At 45.6% G+C, this 22,047-nt stretch overlaps 1 protein-coding gene and 2 non-coding genes across 3 annotated transcripts; 2 read left to right on the forward strand and 1 right to left on the reverse strand.

Annotated features, from left to right (window-relative positions):
• The first annotated feature begins 1,052 nt into the window (after nucleotides 1-1,052).
• Nucleotides 1,053-1,134, forward strand: trnal-uag (transfer RNA leucine (anticodon UAG)). The gene has a single exon. It is a non-coding gene; the product is annotated as a tRNA-Leu (tRNA).
• A 4,057-nt stretch (nucleotides 1,135-5,191) lies between these two features.
• Nucleotides 5,192-5,263, forward strand: trnah-gug (transfer RNA histidin (anticodon GUG)). Its single transcript has one exon. It is a non-coding gene; the product is annotated as a tRNA-His (tRNA).
• Nucleotides 5,264-13,155: 7,892 nt separating this feature from the next.
• On the reverse strand, nucleotides 13,156-17,614 carry LOC137302115 (probable G-protein coupled receptor 139). Its single transcript, XM_067971789.1, has 2 exons — nucleotides 17,545-17,614; nucleotides 13,156-14,063 (listed from the first exon to the last, which is right to left on the reverse strand). The coding sequence occupies exons 1-2, from the start codon at nucleotides 17,612-17,614 to the stop codon at nucleotides 13,156-13,158; spliced, it is 978 nt and encodes a 325-aa protein (XP_067827890.1).
• Between the last annotated feature and the right edge of the window lie 4,433 nt (nucleotides 17,615-22,047).

The following is a 22,047-nucleotide window of genomic DNA, read 5'->3' on the forward strand; positions in this document are numbered from 1 at the left end:
ACATGCAGCACGACCTGGACAACATCCAGGATTGGGCTGATAAGTGGCAAGTAACATTTAGGCTGTACAAGTGCCAGGCAATGACAATCTCCAACAAGAGAGAGTCCAACCACATCCCCTTGACATTCAATGGCATTACTATCGACGAGTCCCCCACTATCAACATCCTGGAGGTCACCATTGACCAGAAACATAACTGGACCAGCCACATAGATACTGTAGCTACAAGAGCAGATAGAGGCTGGGTATTCTGTGGTGAGTGACTCACCTCCTGACCCCCCCAAAGCCTTTCTACCATCTATAAAGTACTCTTTATAGATGGTATACTCTCCACTTGCCTGGATGAGTGCAGCTCCAACAACACTCAAGAAGCTCGACACCATCCAGGACAAAGCAGCCCACTTGATTGGCACCACATCTACCACCTTAAACATTAACTCCCTTCACCACAGGCGCACCATGGCTGCAGTGTGTACCATCCACAGGATGCACTGCAGCAACTTGCCAAGGCTTCTTCGACAGCACCTCCCAAACCCGTGACCTGTACCGCCGAAAAGGACAAGGGCAGCAGGCACATGGGAACAACACCACCTGCACGTTCCCCTCCAAGTCACTCACCATCCCGACTTGGAAATATATCACCGTTCCTTTATCGTCACTGGGTCGAAGTCCTGGAATTCCCTTCCTGACAGCACAGTCGGAGAATCGTCACCATACGGACTGCAGCGGTTCAAGAAGGCGGCTCACCACGACCTTCTCAAGGGCAATTAGTGGATGGACAAGAAATGGTGTCCTTGCCAGTGACGCCCACATCCCATGAACGATTAAAAAAATGCAATAATGGCACCGGTGGGATAAAAAAACATGCGTGCAGAGCACAATGTAGAACAGTCCATCACCTCAACCACTCGGCCACCTCGTCGCATGAACAGTGCAAAGAAAGCCCTTTTATTTTATTGTTTCAAGGCAAAAATCTTGGACTCATCGGTCAGAGTAAGAAAGCCACCTTTCAATCGCCCGTTCCCAGATCCTGAGCAGACGGCTTGTCACAAGGTAGCGTGGCCGAGCGGTCTAAGGCGCTGGATTTAGGCTCCAGTCCCTGCGGGGGCGTGGGTTCGAATCCCACCGCTACCATAATTTGAAGTGCTAATTATTTTGGCCTCACACGAAGAATCCTTCTTTTCGAAGCAGCGCCATTGCTGTTGTTCGGGCACAACTGCCACACCTGATGCACTTCGTCGTGATCGTTTTGTGGTAAATACTCTGCGTTGTTGTCGCAGTAACATCGGAGCAAATCCGAGTCTCCACAGAGTTTCATTTACCGATTTTCTCCTCTGTCACATATAATAAGAGAATGCAGCAAGAAATCAATCTTTAGCACAAGAAATAATATTATTTTGGTGAAACATTTTAATTCCGTCAAATCCCAGCACTCTCACATGCCTGTACTTGATGTTCCACAGTTCAAACCCGCCTCTTCTCCCGGCTTTTTCTTCCTTCCACAGTCAATAGGCCGCCTTTACTTTCCTCCTTCCATTTTATGGACACTTCCCTGCGGCATTGCCAACTCTAACATTCACTTTCACGATCTCACGCCTTTCAGTTTGTTCTGCTCCGACCGCTGTTTCTATTGGGCACATGTCCCATTCGCACCAATGTTCAAATGTGCCTTGAAACCAGTCGATACATTTCGATCTGCGTGACCGCTCGACAGACAAACACGACGAAAGCAGGGCTGGTCTCTGGAAAGACAGCCGCCCGAATGTTCACGAAATTTACTTGGGGAATCTTGTGATCCAGGGGATGGTAACTGAAGAACTGGTTTTTGTTTTGACGCTTGTTGGCTCTTTTCTCTCAGCAGTTGAGTTGCGTGAGCGACGGGCAGCGTTACAGAGCTGCGAATGGCGGTTGAAAGGTTCACATTCGGCAAGTTGGGGCGGTGCAGTAATATCCGATGAGAGATACTCGCTTTCCCGGGGCGTCATTGTGCACTTTGATTGATACTTCACGTTATTCACATCTTACACTCGCAGCACCTCCGGGCGGCAATCAGGACTTTGCTGATTTGAGCAGAGTTCAGCGAGCAATGCAAAATTCATCCACCGTGGCTTCGGATTGGACTGAAACCCAAGTCTTCTGGATGAATATAATGAAGGAACCAACACATCAAACGGTAAATGCAATAATGGCGCGGATGGGATAAAAACCATGCGTGGAGAGAGAGGTCGAGAGTGAGCATGTGGCGGTGCGTGGCGTTGAGCGTGGATCTCAGGAAGCGGCGGGAGCAGTGGTTGGAGGAACGCTGAATATCATGGAGATATCTGGAATCATGGGTGGATCCGAAACATGAAGGGTGGAATTTAAGTTGGAATCCACGTGGAATAAGTCGGAGCCGGACACAGTTGCTGAGGAAGGAGATGTGTCTGTGAAAGTGAGTTTTAGTAGAAACCTGATCAAACACTCTCTCTTCAGCAGCACCGACTCTCTCTACTTCAGAGCTGTCCTGGTCCGCAGTTCCATTTCATCCTTCGCCTCATCCGGCGATTGAACAAAAAACTTTTTTTCTTCCTTTCAGGTGTCAAGGACCGCAAGTTTCAACAACTCTTAGATACCAACACACCTCCCGATCCTTCTTCCCCTTCACTTTCCTCTGACCCCATCCCTCCCTCCAATCTCTTTGTCGTGTTTTCACCATTCCCTCTGACCTTCCCCTCTCTGACCCCGAACGTCAGTCCTCAGCAAAGGAATCAGCTTCATCCCCATACGCCCCCACATCAATGAGTTTCGAGCTGGTCACGATGCTGAGCTCTTCTTCCGTGGCCTTAACCTCCGCGCCCATTTCTTTGTCCAGGAATCTTCCCCCCGCACAGCGGACCCTTTCTCCCATCTTCAGAATTCTCGGTCCACCTGGACCCCTCCCTCTATCCTCTTACCCTCTCTTGATCTTTTCATTGTGAACTGCCAGCGTGACATCGGCCGTCTCAATTTCTCTGCTCCCGTCACTCACTCTGACCTCCCTCCCTCTGAACTCGCAGCACTCCGTTCTCTCGAGTCTGACCCTGACATTGTCATTAAACCTGCTGACAAGGGCGGCTCTGTTGGTGTTGTGAGGTGAACAGACCTCTACCGAGTGGAGGCTGAACACCAACTCTCCGACATCCTCCTACCTTCCCCTGGACCATGATCCCTCCACCCAACATCAATCCATAGTTTCGCAGACCATCACTGACCTTGTCTCCTGTGTAGAACTTCTCCCCACGGCCTCCAACCTCATAGTCCCCCAAGCCCGCTTCTACCTCCTTCCCAAGATCCAAAAACTGGACTGTCCCAGGAGATCCATCGTCTCAGCCTGATCTTGCCCCGCGGAACAAACTTCTTCCTATTTCGACTCTACTTTCTCTCCCGTTGTCCAGTTTATTCCGATCTCTATCCGCAACTCATCCGATGCCTTCCGCCACTTGAACAACTTCCAGTTCCCCGGCCCTCACCCTCTCCTTTTCACCCAGGACGTCCAGTCCATCTACACCTCCATCCCCCACCAGGACGGCCTGCGGGCACCCTGCCTCTTCCACGAAAGATGGCCTAACCAATCCCCATCCTCCACCACCCTCCTCTGCCTGGCTGAACTTGTGGGAGAGGTGGAACATTCTTTGTTCCAGTCCTACTCAGCTCCCCTCCCTCACCTCTTTTTCCGGTACATTGATGACTGTATCGATGTCGCTTCCTGCTCTCGCCCCAGTCAAGTTTGCTTCCAATTTTCACCCTTCCCCTCACACGGTCCATCTCCGAACCTTCCCTTCCATTCCTCTTTCTCCATTTTCAGGGATAGGCTGTCAACCAAAATCTATTATAAGCCCCCCGACCCCCACAGCTACTTTGATTACATTTCCTCCCACCCCGCTTCCTGTAAGGACTCTATTCCCTTCTCCCAGTTTCTCCGTCTCCATTGTGTCTGTTCTGACGATGCCACCTTGCGTACCAGTACTTCCGATATGTCTTCCTTTTTTCTCAACAGAGGACTCCCCTCCACTGTAGTTGACTGGGCCCTCGACTGTGTCCGTCCTATTTCCTTCACTTCTGCCCTTACCCATTCCACTCCCTCCCAGAACCACGGTAGGTCCCCCTTGTCCTTGGCTTCCACCACACCAGCCTCCACATTAAAAGTATCATCCTCCGCCATTTCCACCACGTCCAAGCGCGATGCCACCACCAAAAACACCTTCCCCTCCCCTCCCCTTTCAGCCTTCCGAAGGGACCGCTCCCTCCACAACACCCTGGTCCACTCTTCCATCACCCCCAACACTCGATCTCCTCCCCACGGTACCTTCCCATTCGAGTGCAGGAGATGCAACACCTGCCCTTTCACCTCCTCCCTTCCCACCTTCCAGGGCCCCAAACATTCCTTCCAGGTGAAACAGTGATTTATTTGTAATAGCTTTGCTGAACACCTCCGCTCAGTCCACAAGCGTGACCCTGACCTACGGTCGCTTGCCGTTTTAATTCCCCGTCCCAATCCCACTCTGACCTCTCTGTCCCCTACCTCTTACACCGTTCCAATGAAGCTCAACACAAGCTCGAGAAACAGCACCTCATCTTTCGATCAGGCTCTTTACAACCTTCTGAACTCAACATTGATTTCAATAACTTCAGATCATAAACACTGATCACATTTTTTCGGAGATCAAGTGCTGATTGTGGTTCTAATGTTGCTATTAACAGCTCCTCTGGACCCATCTTTTGTTTCTTTACTAGTCCCATTACCACCCTCCTTGCCTTGCACCATCATTCCTTTTGTCATTTAATCACTCCTGTCCTCCACCCTATCAGAGACCTTCCCTTTTGTTCTTTCCTCCCCTCCCCTTCCTCCCCCATCCCTTTTCCTGACGCTGGACTTGCTTAAAAACTGTTTAATCTTCAACTTTTTCCAGTTCTGACGAAGGGTCATCGACCTGAAACGTTAACTCTGTTTCTCTCTCCACAGACACTGCCTGACTTGCTGATTATTTCCAGCATTTTCTGTTTTTATTTCAGATTTCCAGCATCCGCAGTATTTTGCTTCTAATATCTCCTTCTGTTGCTCGGGGTCAAATTTTGTTCAAAAACGATCCTCTGAAGCGCCTTGGGACGTTTCGCTACGTTAAAGGCGCTATTTAAATTGTTCGGGCAACCATGTCATCACCTGACGTGAGGCGCCGTGATCGTATAGTGGTTAGTACTCTGCGCTGTGGCCGCAGCAACCTCGGTTCGAATCCGAGTCACGGCATAGTGTGCGCTGCTCCTTTTGTTCTCGACCGCGCGAGCAAATATAATGCAACAATTTCCCAATCTTTAATACATAACAAACATATTTTTTGTTGGTGTCGAAAACCTATTTATTCCATCAAATCCCACCTCTCTCACATGCCTGTACTTGATGTTCCACAGTTCAAACCCGCCTCTTCTCCCAGCTTTTTCTTCCTTCCACAGTCAATAGGCCGCCTTTCCTTTCCTCCTTCCATTTCATGGACACTTTCCTGCTCCATTGCCGACTCTAACATTCACTTTCACGATCTCACGCCTTTCAGTTTGTTCTGCTCCCACCGCTGTTTCTATTGGGCACATGTCCCATTCACACCAATGTTCATTTGTGCCTTGAAACCAGTCGATACATTTCGATCTGCGTGACCGCTCGACAGACAAACACGACGAAAGCAGGGCTGGTCTCTGGAAAGACAGCCGCCCAATTGTTCACGAAATTTACTTGGGGAATCTTGTGATCCAGGGGATGGTAACTGAAGAACTGGTTATTGTTTTGATGCTTGTTGGCTCTTTTCTCTCAGCAGTTGAGTTGCGTGAGTGACGGGCAGCGCTACAGAGCTGTGAATGGCGGTTGAAAGGTTCACATTTGGCAAGTTGGGGCGGTGCAGTAAGATCGGAAGTGTTCCGCCTTGATCTTAATAGTTCTGTTGAAACATGCGATTGAATCGAGTAGATGTAAAGAGCGCCTGTGGGGAAAAAGGAGCGATTACAGGTCATGAGCGGAAGGTCTTTCAAAATTCTCGTGACGCAGGGCGCTGTGTGCGGAAACGGCAGATTTTAAAGCGCGTGTGTCGGAAAGTAAAGTGTGATCTTGTGTGTGAGAAGAGCACAAGAAAGTTGTGCTTGAAGCCACGCCCTTGAGGCGAGTTGCATGTTACCAGGAAAACTGCGACAGTGAAAGCTGAAAAATAAACCCAGAAACTGCTGGCAACACTCAGCAGGTCAGGAAACATCATTACCAGGGCGTCATTGTTCACTTTTATTGATACTAAAGACCTGTACAAGATGGACGGGTTGCACCTCAACGGTGCTGGGACCAATCTCCCCTCAGGGATGTTACCCTTGTCTTATCAGCGAGCAATGCCGACCGTTACTGGGCCTCAGCTATTTACAATCTATATGAGTGTAATGTATTGAAGATCTCTGACGATGCAAAGCATCTGTGAGGAGGACACAAAGAGTCTGCAAAGTTTATAGACAGGTTAAGTGAATGGGCAAGAAGGTGGAAGATGGAGTATAATGTGGGGAAATGTGAGGTTATTCACTTTAGTAGAAAGTATAGAAAAACAGAATATTTTTAAAATGATGAGCAACTATTAAATGTTCGTGTTCAGAGAGACTTGAGTGTCCTGGTATAAGAAACACAAAAAGTTAACATGTAGGTACAGCAAGCAATTAGGAAGGCAAATGAAATGTTGGCCTTTACTTCAAGGGTTTGGAATACATGAGTAAGGATTTTGTTGCAATTGTACAGGACTTTGGTGAGACCACAACTGGAATTACAGTTTTGGTCTCTTTATTTAAGAAAGGGTTCTCAGGACGTTTCGCGTTCACCACGGTCTGACGGCCTTGTGTTCGAAGGGGTTACTCCTCAGGAACTTCTACACCTGGGACAGATAGCGGGGAAAGGTCCAGCTCGACGGGACATCCTGCACCTGCTCGGCCAGCACAGCCAGACCCAGCCTTCTCAGTGTGTTGGCCAGGTAGAAACTCAGCACGTAATGACACTTGGTATCTGCGTACTGGGGCTCTACACATATCCTGAGGCAGCCACACACAAAGGTGGCTGTCAGGATCAGAGCAGCATTGTAGACGCTCTTTCCCCATTTGTCTAGAAGCTTGTACATGGTGACCCTGCGGACACATTCTACCTTGGACCTCCAGGGAAAGTGGAGGATATCTCGGGTGACTGTGACGGCGGAGATTTGGGGAACGGGCCAGTGCTGGGTCATGTAGAGCAACACGGTGAGCACCTCACACCTTATCACCAGGTTCCTGCCGGTTATGGAGAGGGATCGCCCCACCCACATATCAAGCTTCTGTTTGGCCTTAGTGATCCGCTCCTCCCAGTTCTTTCGACCGGCCAGGGGCCCCTTGAACCAGATCCCCAAAACCTTCAGGTAGTCGGATCTGACAGTGAAGAGGACAAAGGACCGGGTCTCCCAACTGCCAAAGAACATGGCCTCACTCTTACTTTGGCTCACCCTGGCCCCCGAGGCCAGCTCGAAATGGATGCAGATGCCCATCAGTGTGTGGACCGACTGCTGGTCGGAGCAGTTGAAGTGAATTTAATAACGAGCGGTCAATCTGCAAGGCCAGTTTTACGCCAGCTCGCCAAGCAGAAAATGTACCCAGAGAGTCTGCAATTATTCGTTCTGGGAACTGAAGTATATAGAAATTCAAGAGAATAACTTTTCTGAATTCAAACATTTCCAGTGACCAGAACCCCGACCACCTCCTGTGGAACAAACGGATTTGTGTTAACATTGCAGAGAATCCATTGGAAATCCACATTTTGAATTGACACATTCAGCATTGTACAAATTACGGATTGGTGTCGGTCATTCAAACATTACCTCAGACACTCGCTTTATTTCATCTTATTCATCTCTCCCCCACCGTGAGATAAATATCTAACCCTCTGACACCAAAATCAATGAGCGACATATGTTTTCATCACGTTCATCGCTAAGAACTAAGAGATCATCATTAGTACAGCTGATTCAGACACTCTAAGAGGTCTCTTTTGGGCCTCTGTGAATGATCAATAAATGGATTGAAAAGGGCAGGTCAGTTAAAATCTGATTTTTTTCCCGTATTAACAAACAGCCAAGTGATTAGGAGATTCTAATTGCCAGTTTAGTGCAGATACCATGTGATGAGTTCAGCACTCACTCTTAAGCAAACTGAGAGCTGGTCTGTTTCTGGCTCTGTGATATTGGAAGGAGTGACTGGTTGTGTTTCAGAGGTCTGTGCTGTGCTGATGACTGGTGCAGAAAAAAACATCTTTGGGCTGAAATCTACACGTGATTCTTTGATGCCTCGTGCTTTTGAGCCTTTTGAACATCTGCTTTGCTCAGACAGCCTGTCATTGTTCTTCTTAGAGAACCAAATATATGGAAAATATACAATCCTAGAATCTCACAGCATGGAAGGAGGCCATTCGACCCATCGTGCCAGTGCCAGCTCTTTGAAGGAGGTACCCAATTACTTCCATTCCCGTGCTCGAAAACCATAAACTCTGCAATTTTTTCCTTTTCAAGTATTTATCGAATTATCCTTTCAAAGTTACGATTGAATCTAGCTCCACCATCTTTTACGAAAATACGAGTAGGCCATTCGGACCCTCGAGCCTGCTCTTCCATTTGATAAGCTCATGGCGATCTGATTGTGATCTCAACCTTACTTTCCCGTCTACCGACCAGATCCTTTGACTCCCTTGTTAAGCAGGAATCTATCTTACTCAGCCTTAAAAATATTCAATGACCCTGCCCCCACCGCTCTCTGGGGAAGGGAGTTCCACAGATTTACGATCCTGTGAGAGAAAAAAATGTGTCCTCATCTCCGTCTTAAATGGAGACTCTTTATTCTTAAAATGAGGGCCCTCGTTCGAGACTCTCCCACAAGGGGAGACATCACCTCAGCATCTACCCCTTCTAGTCCCCTGAGATCACCTCTCATTCTTCTAAGCGCCAACTCCAACAGGCCCAACTTGTCCAACCTTTCCTCATAAAATAACCCAGTCATCCCAGGAATCAATCGAGTGAACTTTCTTTGAACCGCCTCCAAAGCAATTATTGTCCTTTCTTAAATAAGGAGACCAAAATTGCATACAGCATTCCAGATGTGATCTCACCAATGCTCTGTACAACTGTCGCAAAACATCTCTATTTTTATATTCCATTCCCCTTGCAATAAATGACAACATTCCATTTACCTTCCCAATCACTTGCTGGACCTGCAGTCGAACTTTTTTTGATTCATGTACTAGGACACCCAGATCCCTCTGTACCTCAGAGTTCTGCAATCTCTCTCCATTTAAATAATATACTGCTTTTGAATTCCTCCTGCCAAGTGGGCAAGTTCACATTCTCCCACATTGGACTCCATCTGCCAAATTTTTGCCCACTTACTTAACCTAACTGTATCCTTTTGCAGACCCCTTATGTCCTCTTCACAACTTACTTTCCTATCTACCTTTGTGTCATCAGCAAATTTAGCAATCATACATTTGGTCCCTTCATCCAAGTCATTGATATAGATTGTAAATAGTTGAGTCCCAAGCACTGACCCCTGTGGCACTCCACTCGTTACATCTTGCCAACCTGAAAATGACCCATTTATGCCTACTCTCTGTTTCCTGTTAGCTAACCAATCCTTTATCCATACTAATATGTTACCCCCTACACCATGAGCTCTTATTTTGTGTGGTAGCCTTTGATATGGCACCTTGTCAAAAGCCTTCTGGAAATTCAAGTACACCACATCCACAGGATCCCCTTTATCCATGTTGCTTGTTACTTCCTCAAAGAACTCTAATTAATTAGTCAAACACGATTTCCCTTTCACAATGCCGTGTTAACTCTGCCTGATTGCATTGAGATTGTCTAAGTGCCCTGCTATAACCTCCTTAATAACAAATTCTAACATTTTCCCTATGATAGATGGTAAGCTAACTGGCCTGTACTTTCCTGCTTTCTGTCGCCATCCTTTCTTGAATAGAGGAGTTACATTCGCTAATTTCCAATATGATGGGGACTGGAGAAAGGCAGATGTTACTCCTATTGTTAAAAAGGCAGCAAAATTCACCAAGGAAACTACTGAGCAGTGAGTTTAACGTCCATTGTGGGTAAAGTTATGGAAATCCTTATTAAAGTTAAGTTCAAGGAGCTTGTGAATAGAAATATAACCTTAAAAGATAGACAATTTGCATTCATGAAAGCCAATCTAGCTTACTAATTTTCTTTGAACGTGTGGCAAAGGAGTGTGATATTGGTAAGGTAGTGGATGTGGTGTACATGGATTTCAGGAAGGCCTTTGATACAGTTTCTCTCGAAAGGCTGGTACTGAAAACAAAAAAGCGGAAATCAGTGGAAATGTTTTACAATGGATGTGTAATTTGTTCACCGATAGAATCCAGAGGGCAGTGGTAGAGGGATTGTCATCAGCTTGCGAGAATATTACCAGTGGGGTTCCACAGTGATCTGTTTTGGACCTCTTTTGTTTAATAAGTGATCTGGAACTAAGCGTAAATTTACAGATGATGCAAAGCTGATGAAGGTGGTAGACTGCAAAGCTGAACAGGATAAGCTGCAGGAGGATTCAAATACTTGGGCATCGGACAGACAGGTAGCAGATGAAATTGAATGTAGAGGAATGCAAAGTGCTTCACACGGGGACAAAAAACCCGGGAATGGACCATTTCAACCACAACAACAACAACAACGACGACGACGACGACGACGTCCATTTATAGATCACCTTTAACACAATAAAACGCTTCATATGACGGTTAACAGACACAATTTGACACCGACCTACATAAAGAGATATTAGGAGAGGTGAATAAAAACTTGGTCAAAGAGGTAGGTTTTACGAAGTGTGTTAGATGGAAGGAGAGAGAAGTGGAGAGGTTTAGGGAGGGAGTTCCAGAGCTTAGGGCCGAGACAGCTGAAGCCACTGCCACCAATTGTGGTGCAATGGAAATCGGGCTGCACACGAGACCAGAGTTGGAGGAACGCAGAGTTCTTGTTGGGCTGTAGGGCTAAAGATAGGAAGGGGCGAGGCCATGGAGGGATTTGAACATAAGGGTGAGAATTTTAAATTTGTGGTGTTGCCGGACCAGGAGCCGATGTAGGGCAGTGAGCACAGGGGTGATGAGTGAATGGGAGTTGGTGCGAGTTAGGATATGGGCAGCAGAGTTTTGGATGAGCTCAAAATTACGGAGGGTGGAAGTTGGAAGGACAGCAATGATAGCATTGGAATAATGGAGCCCAGATATAACTAAGGCATGGATGAGGATTTTAGCAGCAGATGAGCTGAGGCAGGGGCGGAGATGGACAATTTTACAGAGGTGGAAACAGGCGGTCTTGGTGATGGAGAAGATATGTGGTCAGAAGGTCAGCTTAGGGTCAAATAGGACGCCTGGGTTGCTAACAGTCTCGTTCATCCTCAGAGAGTCGCCAGGGAGAGAGATGGAGTCGGTGGCAAGGAAACGGAGTTTGGACCTGGGACTGAAGACAATGGATTCGATCTTCCCAATAATTAATTGGAGGAAATTTCTCCTCATCCACTGCTCGATGGTGGACAAGCAATGTGACAACTTAGACGCAGTGGAGGGGTGGAGAGAGGTAGTGGTGAGGTAGAGCTGTGTGTCATCAGTGAATATGCAGAATCTCACGTCGTGTTTTAGGATGATGTCTGCGAAGGGCAGCATGTAAATGAAAAATAGGAGGGGGCCAAGCGTAGATCACTGGGGGAATCCATTACTTAACTGGAAAGAAAATAATGTCCATGGCAATGAAAATGATCTGTGGGAGTGGATTGATAATAAATTGAAGCTGTCGCATCAATGCTCGGCGGCAGTGAGTGAAGCAAATCAGATGCTGAGATGCATTTAAAGGTCAATATTGAGCCGAAATAGTTTGGGAATCCTGCTACTGTAAAATTATAGGTGCAACCGCACTTACAATGCTGTGTACAGTTCTGGTCACCACAGTACAAAAAGCATAATGCAGCTATTGAGAGGATAGAGAAGAGAGCAATCAGAATGATTGAGCGGGTGGAGGGATTGAATTATGTTGAGTGATTATGTAAATTGGGCATGTTCTCACTGGAAACGGGAATGTTTAGAGGTGATACTATTGCTGTTTTTAGGTTTCTAAATCGACTGGATAATGTAGACTGTGACAAAATATTTCACCATGTCCAGAAGAGTAGAACCAGAGGAGACGGCCTGCACTTGAAGCCAGGTAAATTCAAAACTAAGCTCCATAAAGAATATTTCAGTGAGCAAGTGATCACTCTATAGAACAGGTTCCCCAGGGAGGTGACGAAAGCAGTTCATATTGAATCATTCAAATGCAAATTAGATAGAATCTTACAGAAAATAACATTTCTCATTTCAGTATCTGAGTAATTTGAGACATGACATGTGGTAAGTGTCACATGTTTGGGAGGAACAGGTGCCTTTGGGCCTATGGTTCCCAAAGCTCTCGATGACTGGGGGATTCCTGGCCTCGTGTCAGGGTCTGTTGTAGATTAATTGATAGGGATTGATTGCTATGATTAGTCAACAACCCCATTGTCGTTGTATCATGTGACTAACCGGATAGTGGAAGGCGAGCTGGATGGACCTTGGTCTTTTTCCATCCAGCAATTCTTATGTTTATGGACACACGAGTGTGGCTGTGGGGCGGTGCCCAGTGAGTGGAGAACAATGGGTGGGCACAGTGTGTGTTCCCATTTCAGAGAGTATACTATCCTCAAAATCCAAACTATTCCCAGGGGGGATATTGAGGTCCCTTCATTAAACAGTTAAACTTGATATCCAACAACAGATCAGAGCTCGGACTCTGTCTCCCACATGAATGTGGAGATACTCGAGGGCCCTCGGGGCTGGTGGGAATGCACCAGGCCTGAGTCAGCACCGACAAGAGAACTGGAAACTAACAGAACAGGAAACAACACTGAATTGTGCAATGATGTAGTTTTCCTTATACTTTCGTAAATTTACAGTGGGAAAGGATCTCAGAGTGAGTGACTGTGTATCTGAGAGGGCAGGCAGTGTGTGAGAGGAACGAGAGGTGTACAGGATGGAATATAAGGAGCAATTGAGGCTGGATTTTACTATTTTCATTATTTAAATAATTTAACAATTAGTGTCAGTGGATATTTCACCACATTCTTTAACTCGTCTCTGAATTTACTCTGGGTCCCTGCAGAAATAAACGGGTTTAGGCAGGAACTCAAAAGCTGAAACATAAATCCGCTTTCCTCCAGAATAAAATTTGAATCATCGAAATTGGAACCTGAGAAATAACTAACGTTCGCAATTCGCACATAGAGGAAAGTTATAAGAAACAACAACCATAACAGGATGAGACTGCCCGAGATACAGAAGAGCAAAACGATGGATTTCCTCCGGTTCTCCATCTCTGGGTCACTCTGATTCTCAACGTTGCTGCGGACCTGGAGTCTTCTGCGGATTCTAATGGCCGCTAAAATGTGTCTGACGGTCTGAGCATTGAGCAATAAAATCACAATGAATGGGAGACAAGGGGTTAAAATGCGGTGAATCCAGTCAAATGCAGCCCATGCGGGTGAGGTGTAAAATATTAGCTTGATGTTGCAGAACCAGGGTATGTTGTTAATTGTATACAAAGGTTCATATATAAAATACCAGAATGTATTTTTTAAACAGCTCAGGACACAGACCGTTCCGATAACCACAGCCGCCGTTTTCTCGGTGCAATATTTTGTTTTCAGCTTCTGACAACAAATGGCTACAAATCGATCAAAGGTGAACACGACCGTGACCCAGACAGAACTGTCTCTGATTGCATAAATTAACACAAAACTGAGAGAACAGACCGGAGTGATGGACAGGAAACTGAATGGGAAATAAATACCAACAATGCGGTTTAATATCACAGCCGTGATAATGACCAGGAGATCCGTCACCGCCATGGACACCAGGTAGGAAGTGATACATCTGGAGAGACCGCACCTTCCTCGGGACAGGATCACAATCACCGCCAAGTTAGCTGTAAGAGAGAAGGAGAGAGACAGAGCATGTGTACGTGTGTGAGAGAGAACAGGAGCGTTAATGATCCGACTCCCAGCAAAATAATCCAATTGACAGGATTCTGTGTGAAACTTATAGCTTTGACACTTGATCCTGAGTTGAAAACCGATCTTTACCCTCTGGACACCTGTATCTGTGCTAAAATAATCATCCGCATTAAAATCAGACAGGCCAAAGACTTCAGAATGTAAATTAATGTAATAAAACATAATGGGAACAAGAAACCCATTAAAACCAATGCGGGAACGTCAAATAGACAAGAACAGAAACAAATCTTAAAGAATCAGTAAAATGGTTAATAATAAATGCGAAGATTAGGTGACAAGAAGATAAACGTTTACCGAAGATTTTTAAGAGAATAAACAATATAAGAATTGACAATGAAACTGGAAACAACCAATAAAATACAAAAAACTTGCATTTAAAACCGACCATGTCCTGTCGGAGCCCAAATCGCTCCCATCCGATGAAACCATGGAATCATAGAAAGTTACGGCACAGAAGGAGGCCGTTCGGCCCATCGTGTTCGTGCCGGCTGAAAAAGAGCTATCCAGCTTTGTCCCCCTTTCCAGCACTCGGTCCGTAGCCCTGTGGGTTACAGCACTTCAAGTGCACATCCAAGGACTTTTTAAATGAGTTGAGGGTTTCTGCCTCTCCCACCCTTTCAGGCACTGAGTTTCACACCCCCATCACCCTCTGGGTGAAAAAAAAATTCTCCTCAGCTCCCGTCTAGCCCTTCTACCAATTACTTATAATCCAAGCTGTCGAATTATTCACTGTTGGAAAATTCAGCAGTCAACTTGTACAAGAAGATCCCCAAAGAGCGGAGGGTGAACTGACAATTGATGTTTTCAGAATTTGCGGAGGAAATGTTGGCGAGGACACAGTGATAACTCCCAGCTCTTCTGATAATAGTCACCTGGAATCGTCAATGTCCAGCAGAGAACAAGGTCTCATTCAGAGAAAGGTCCTCCCTACAATGCAGTGCTCCCTCAGTAATGCACTGCGCTGTCAGGATAAATAATAGACTTAGTCCGAAAGTAGATATTGAATTTACAACTTTGTGGCTCAGGTACGAGAGTTACCACCAGTTATGCTGCCTCATTCAATGTGGAGAAAAGAGTGAAGAGGGGAACAGTCCGGGTCATTGGCAGGTGCAAGGAGCGGAACGAACCCCCGGACTCAGCAGCGGTCACTGTAGAACCGTCAGCAGCAGCTGATGTGGAAGAGCAGCGTCAAACTGAACCAGTGAATGGAGTCAGAGACTGGAAACACAAACACAGCGCGGTCTGAGTTTGGAGCAAATCCAGATTCATTCATAAAACGGACACTTGTTACATTGTTTATATTTTTGTCAATAATTAGCTGCCCAATAATGTCCCTTCAATCAAGTCAGTTATTAAATTCAGTCGGGAATTATTTAATCACTGAATAATCTGAATCAATAAAGCACTTGTTGATATTACTCCGTGCTGCAAATAATTATCAAAACGATGACAAGTAAATGAATCATTTAATAAACCCAGTCAGTAATGAATAAATCCAGAGATTAAATTCAACCAGCACCTTCACGATTATACAGTTATGTCTGTAATTGGTTGAATTATTAATAAATCCAATCAGTGTTACATATTTTTGATTTAATTTGCTTTAATTAATGTAGCCGTAACTATCAATGAACCATCCCGTATTGGTGCCTGGAATGCTGGCATCAAACGCAGAGAATTTTCACCCTGATGTTGCTGTTTAGCGGATCGCCAGCGGTTCCACTTCTTATTCATCTGTAGAGGCTCCGATATATCTTCAGGGGCAACTTCACAATTAGAGTGGAAATGCCCTGAGTAAAAAGGAATGGTCTCGGTACCCGAGGGTTGAGAGCGTCTGTAGAACCGAACCCCACCACCAGTCAGTCTGCAGCAAGGAACAAAATAATTTCCTACATATCTTATAATAACGTGATAATACCATTCACAACACAACGGCAGCAATACAATATATCCTCTGATATAACAGAGTACACCTTTCACAGTGCAGCACCAATAAACACAACATAACTACATATACACCGGAATAACAGTGGGATAATTCACCCACAGAAATAATGTTCATAACACAATAGAACTACATCTACACCATGATAACAGTGTGACAATTCACTTACAATAACACAATAGAACTACATGTACACCATGATAACAGATGAAAACATTGTCTTCCGTCCCGCCACAAACTCCCTTCCCTCGCCATCGACTCCATCCCTGTTCCTGGCCATTTTCTGAGGCCGAACCAGACTGTTCACAACCTCGGCGTCCTTTTTGACTCTGAGTGGAGTTTCGGACCCCATATCCTCTCCACCACCAAGATCACCTCCTTCCACCTCCGTAACTACTGTTCTCCGCCCCTGCCTCAGCTCATCTGCTGCTGAAACCTTCATCCATGCTGTTGTGACCTCTAAACTCGACTATTCCAATGCTCTCCTGGCTGGCCTCCTGCCTTGCACCCTCCGTAAACTTGAGCGCATCCAAAATTTTGCTGCTCGGATCATAACTCGCAACAAGTCCTGTTCACCCATCACCCCTGGGCTCACTGATCTACATTGGCTCCCTTTCCAACAACGCCTCCATTTTAAAATTTTTATCCTTGTGCTCAAATACTCAGCCTCACTCCTCCCTATCTCTGTAGCCTCCTCCAGCCCTCCAATCCTCCGAGATCTCTGCACTCCTCCAATTATGGCCTCTTGTGCCCCTCCATTGGCGGACGTGCCTTCAGCTGTCTCGGCCCTAAACCTCTCCGCCTCTCCACCTCTCTCTCTTCCTTTAAGACGCTCCTTAAAACCTAACTTCTTGACCAAGCTTTTGGTCATTTGTTTTAATATCTCCCGATGCGGTTCTGTGTCAAACTGTATTTGATAACGGTCCTATGAAGCGCCTTGGTTCGTTTTACTACATTAAAGGCGCTATATAAATGCAAATTATTGCTGTTGGTGATAATTCGCCCACAGTAACAGGGCCAATAACACATCAGGTAGAAATACTAGTAAAGCCGAGAAGTGTACAGTTAAAGGGGAGAAACGATACCGTTAAAGCAGAGAAATGATACAGTTTAAGGCGAGAAATTATACCATTGAAGGGGAGAAATTACACTGGTAAAGAGCAGAAATGATATCGTTAAAGATGACACATAAAAGGCAGAAATTATACTGAAAAACGGGAGAAATTACACAGTCACAGAGGAGAAGTGATAGTAAAAGTGGCGAATTTATACATTTAAAGGGGAGAGATTACACTATTAAAGGGGAGAAATATTGGTCATGGGGATAAATTATATCATTAAAGGGGAGAAATTATACAATTAAAAGGGAGAAACGATACCAGTAAACAAGAGCAGTGATACAGTTAAACAACGATTTCCATAACTAATAATTAACTACAATACTTTACCTGGAACACTGATAGCTGCAAGGATGGGATAATAAATGGCAAATAATAGTCCTTTAGGTGAACCGTGCATTTCTATAAAAAGCTCTGCTCTCCATTCAAGGGTTGACACATTTATACCTGATGTCAGCCTCCAGGGAGACAATTCGGTGCTTTGGTCTTTTATATTAATTACAGTAATTGATACAAACAGATTAGTGCAGCCGTTGCCAGGCTCGTGTTTTTGTTTTGATGAAATGTATGATCCCGATTACATTCCTTCAGAAAAGATAATGAAAAGCTTGACAGGCAGTTACCATTGGTGAGGGTGAGCCTTGTACACGAGGAAGACCCCGGGTTTAAACACCTCTTAATGCTGAATTAACAGATCTCAGCACAAGGTATAACTGATCAGAGACACTCTCCTTCTGCAACCGGAAAACGCAGCCAATTTCTCGATCCTGGCCGTACACCCACTTTAACCCACATCTCTGCGTATTATGTGGACAGGTCCAGTTCAGCACGGTTACATTCAGTGTGGAACGTGCCCAATTCAGCCCGAGCCATGTGCATTAACTCTACCTCCACTACCTGTGTGTGGTCAGGATACTTGTCCGACATCCAATCTTGGATGAGCCGCAATTTCCTCCAGTTTAACATTGCGAAGACTGAAGCCATCGTGTTCAGCCCCGCCACCAACGCGTTTCCTCACCACCATTTCTATTCCCCTCCCGGCTACTTTCACAGGCTGTATGGAGCTTTGGTCAGACCCCATCTGGAGTACTGCATTCAGTTTTGGGCACCACATCCTCGGAAGGATGTGTTGGCCTTGGAGGTGGTGCAATGCAGATTCACGATAATGATACCCGGGCTGAGAGGGTTAAGTTATGAGGGCAGGTTGCATAAACGTGGCTTGTATTGCGTTGATATAGAAGTTTGAGGGGTGATCTAATTGAGGTGTTTAAAATGTTAAAATTATTTGATAGATTAAATTGAGAATCAATTTCCTCTGATGGCGGAATGAAGAACGAGGAGACATAATTTTATAAATTAGTGCTCAGCCATTCGAACAGATTCGGATGTGACGCCAAATGGTAATCAATGTCTTCTTTTTTAATAGTCAAATCAAACATGTGAAAGTATCCATTATTATAAGACAGTAATAATAGAGTGAAGTCACTTATCATACAGATATTAAAACAATATCACATCGTTTGGTCTCTGGGCAGAGTTTGTAATTAAGTTGGCGGTGTAATCCTCTCAAGTCTTCTGACAGTTTCGAAGTCTTTTTACAGCTTGGTCGATCTCTGGACAGAGGTTGTAGTCTTCTGACAGCTGGGTGAACTTCGCTAATTGCTCTGCACCGTCCTCTACCCTGAGCTCAAAAGATGTTGGGTTTTTAAAGCTCCGTGGTAGGAGCCTCACAACATATACGGCGTTCTTATTCATAAAACTCTTCTAGATTTATGAAGTTATTTGACCACAAAATATAATGTTGCCAGCTTGACCCATCCGTTCACAAAATCCTCCGAAGGAAACTTTTTTTTAAACAGAATTTAAGTGGTCAGCTTAACTCATCTTGTCACGAAATCCTCTGCAAAATGGTTTCTCACAGAGGCCAAGTGACCACTGATTGCTCCTCATACATCGAGCTGCCTGCCCGCATCGTGTTCGTATCACCATCCCTGCTGCTTTTCCTGAGTCATTGTCCATAGCTGCCTTGCCTTACAATGGAAATGGTCAAGGTCAGTTTTTTTTTATTCGGTCATCGGATGTGGGCGTCGCTGGCGAGGCCGGCATTTATTGCCCATCCCTAATTGCCCTCGAGAAGGTGGTGGTGAGCCGCCTTCTTGAACCGCTGCAGTCCGTGTGGTGAAGGTTCTCCCACAGTGCTGTTAGGAAGGGAGTTCCAGGATTTTGACCCAGCGACAATGAAGGAACGTCGATATATTTCCAAGTCGGGATGGTGTGTGACTTGGAAGGGAACGTGCAGGTGGTGTTGTTCCCATGTGCCTGCTGCCCTTGTCCTTCTAGGTGGTAGAGGTCGCGGATTTGGGAGGTGCTGTCAAAGAAGCCTTGGCGAGTTGCTGCAATGCATCCTGTGGATGGTACACACTGCAGCCACTGTGCACCGCTGGTGAAGGGAGTGAATGTTCAGGGTGGTGGATGGGGTGCCAATCAAGCGGGCTGCTTTGTCCTGGATGGTGTCGAGCTTCTTGAGTGTTTTTGGAGCTGCACTCATCCAGGCAAGTGGAGGGTATTCCATCACACTCCTGATTTGTGCCTTGTAGATGGTGGAAAGGTTTTGGGAGTCAGAACGTGAGTCACTCGCCGCAGAACACCCAGCCTCTGACCTGCTCTTGTAGCCACAGTATTTGTATGGCTGGTCCAGTTAAGTTTCTGGTCAATGGTGACCCCCAGGATGTTGATGGTGGGGCTTCGGTGATGGTAATGACGTTGAATGGCAAGGGGAGGTGGTTAGACTCTCTCTTATTGGTGATGTTCATTGCCTGGCACTTGTCTGGCACGAGTGTTACTTGCCACTTATCAGCCCAAGACTGGATGTTGTCCAGGTCTTGCTGCATGCGGGCTCGGACTGCTTCATTATTTGAGGGGTTGCGAATGGAACTGAACACTGTGCAATCATCAGCGAACATCCCCATTTCTGACCTTATGATAGAGGGAAGGTCATTGATGAAGCAGCTGAAAATGGTTGGGCCGAGGACACTGCCCTGAGGAACTCCTGCAGCAATGTCCTGGGGCTGAAATGATTTGTCTACAACAACCACTACCATCTTCTTTTGTTCTCGGTATGACTCCAGCCACTGGAGAGTTTTCCCCGATTCCCATTGACTTCAATTTTACTAGGGCTCCTTGGTGCCACACTTGGTCAAATGCTGCCTTAATGTCAAGTGCAGTTATTCTCACCTCACCTCAGGAATTCAGCTCTTTTGTCCATGTTTGGACCAAGGCTGCAATGAGGCCTGGAGCCGAGTGGTCCTGGCGGAACCCAAACTGAGCATTGATGAGCAGGTTATTGGTGAGTCAGTGCCGCTTGATAGCACTGTCGACGACACCTTCCATCACTTTGCTGATGATTGAGAGTAGACTAATGGGGCAGTAATTGGCTGGATTGGATTTATCCTGAGACTGTGACCCCTGGTTTTGGGCTCCTCAGCCATTGGGAACATCCTCCCTGCATCTAGTCTGTCCAGTCCTGTTCGAATTTTATATGTTTCACTGAGATCACCTCTCATTATTCTAAACTCTAGTGAATACAGGTCTAGTCAACCCAATCTCTCCTCATAAGTCAGTCCTGCCATCCCAGGAATCAGTCCAGTAAAACTTTGTTGCACTTCCTCCTGGCAAGGACATCATTCCTCAGATAAGGAGACTAAAACTGCACACAATACTCCAGATGTGGTCTCACCAAGGCCCTGTATAACTGCAGTAAAGCATCCCTGCTCCTATACTCAAATCCTCTTGCAATGAAGGCCAACATACCATTCGCCTTCCGAACTGCTTGCTGTACCTGAATGCTCGCTTTCAGCGACTGGTGTGCAAAGACACCCAGGTTTCGTTGCACCTCCCCTTTTCCCAATCTATCACCATTCAGATAATAATCTGATTTTACAACCAAAGTGAATAACTTCACATTTAACCACGTTATACTGCATCTGCCATGTTTTTGCCCACTCACCCAACTTATATCAATCATATTGGAACCTCTTTGCATCCTCCTCACAGCTCACATTTCACCCCAGCTTTGGGTCGTGCACAGGGACCTTGGAACAGAGGAACATTAAAGTGGACGAGGAGCAAGAGGAAAGTCACCTGTTTCTGTCCTGTAAGATCCTAAGCTTCATTGAGAATGAATTCATGAAGCATTTCTACATGGTATTTTTTGCAACATTGTAAAATAGCCCAAAGTAGTTCTCTTGCCCAGTATATCCAGTTTGTAAAATCTCCCTGAAATATTTACATGTAAATCAAACAGTCAGAAGAGGGTAGGATGGACGTACACTACACTTGAATGTATTGTCATCTATTGGGTTTAAAGTTTCCGAACACTATTTGTCAATAGTGTGAGGAAGCTCAGAGTGAAAGTGAGGAGGGGCCGTCTGACTGCAGTTTCCACTGGAAGAAAATTCACCTTCAGTGTGTACAGTGAGCAGAAATGAATTGCTATTGTTAAAAGTTCCCACTAACTTATTGTTATTCTACTTTAACAGAATGAGCCTGGATCTGCTATGTTTAAACACTAAACTGCAGTGATTATAGCTTAAGTAAAATAATACTATGATTTGATTTAAATGGAGGCGTGGTTTCCACCTGCCAAAGAATGTTGTCTGAAGCGAGGGTGTTTACTGCTAACAGCTCCCATCCTGTTTAATAGACCCCCTGAATGTCTGATTTACCAAAAAGAAACCCAGCTTTGTAAATTTAAACATTCTCATTAATCGGAAGAACATTTTATGAACAAATTTCAGTATTTCATAAGGCAAGGGTGGCCCAGATATGGATTGT

This window comes from Heptranchias perlo, chromosome 35, assembly GCF_035084215.1.
Source record: "Heptranchias perlo isolate sHepPer1 chromosome 35, sHepPer1.hap1, whole genome shotgun sequence".
In the NCBI taxonomy this organism is placed as follows: Eukaryota; Metazoa; Chordata; class Chondrichthyes; order Hexanchiformes; family Hexanchidae; genus Heptranchias; species Heptranchias perlo.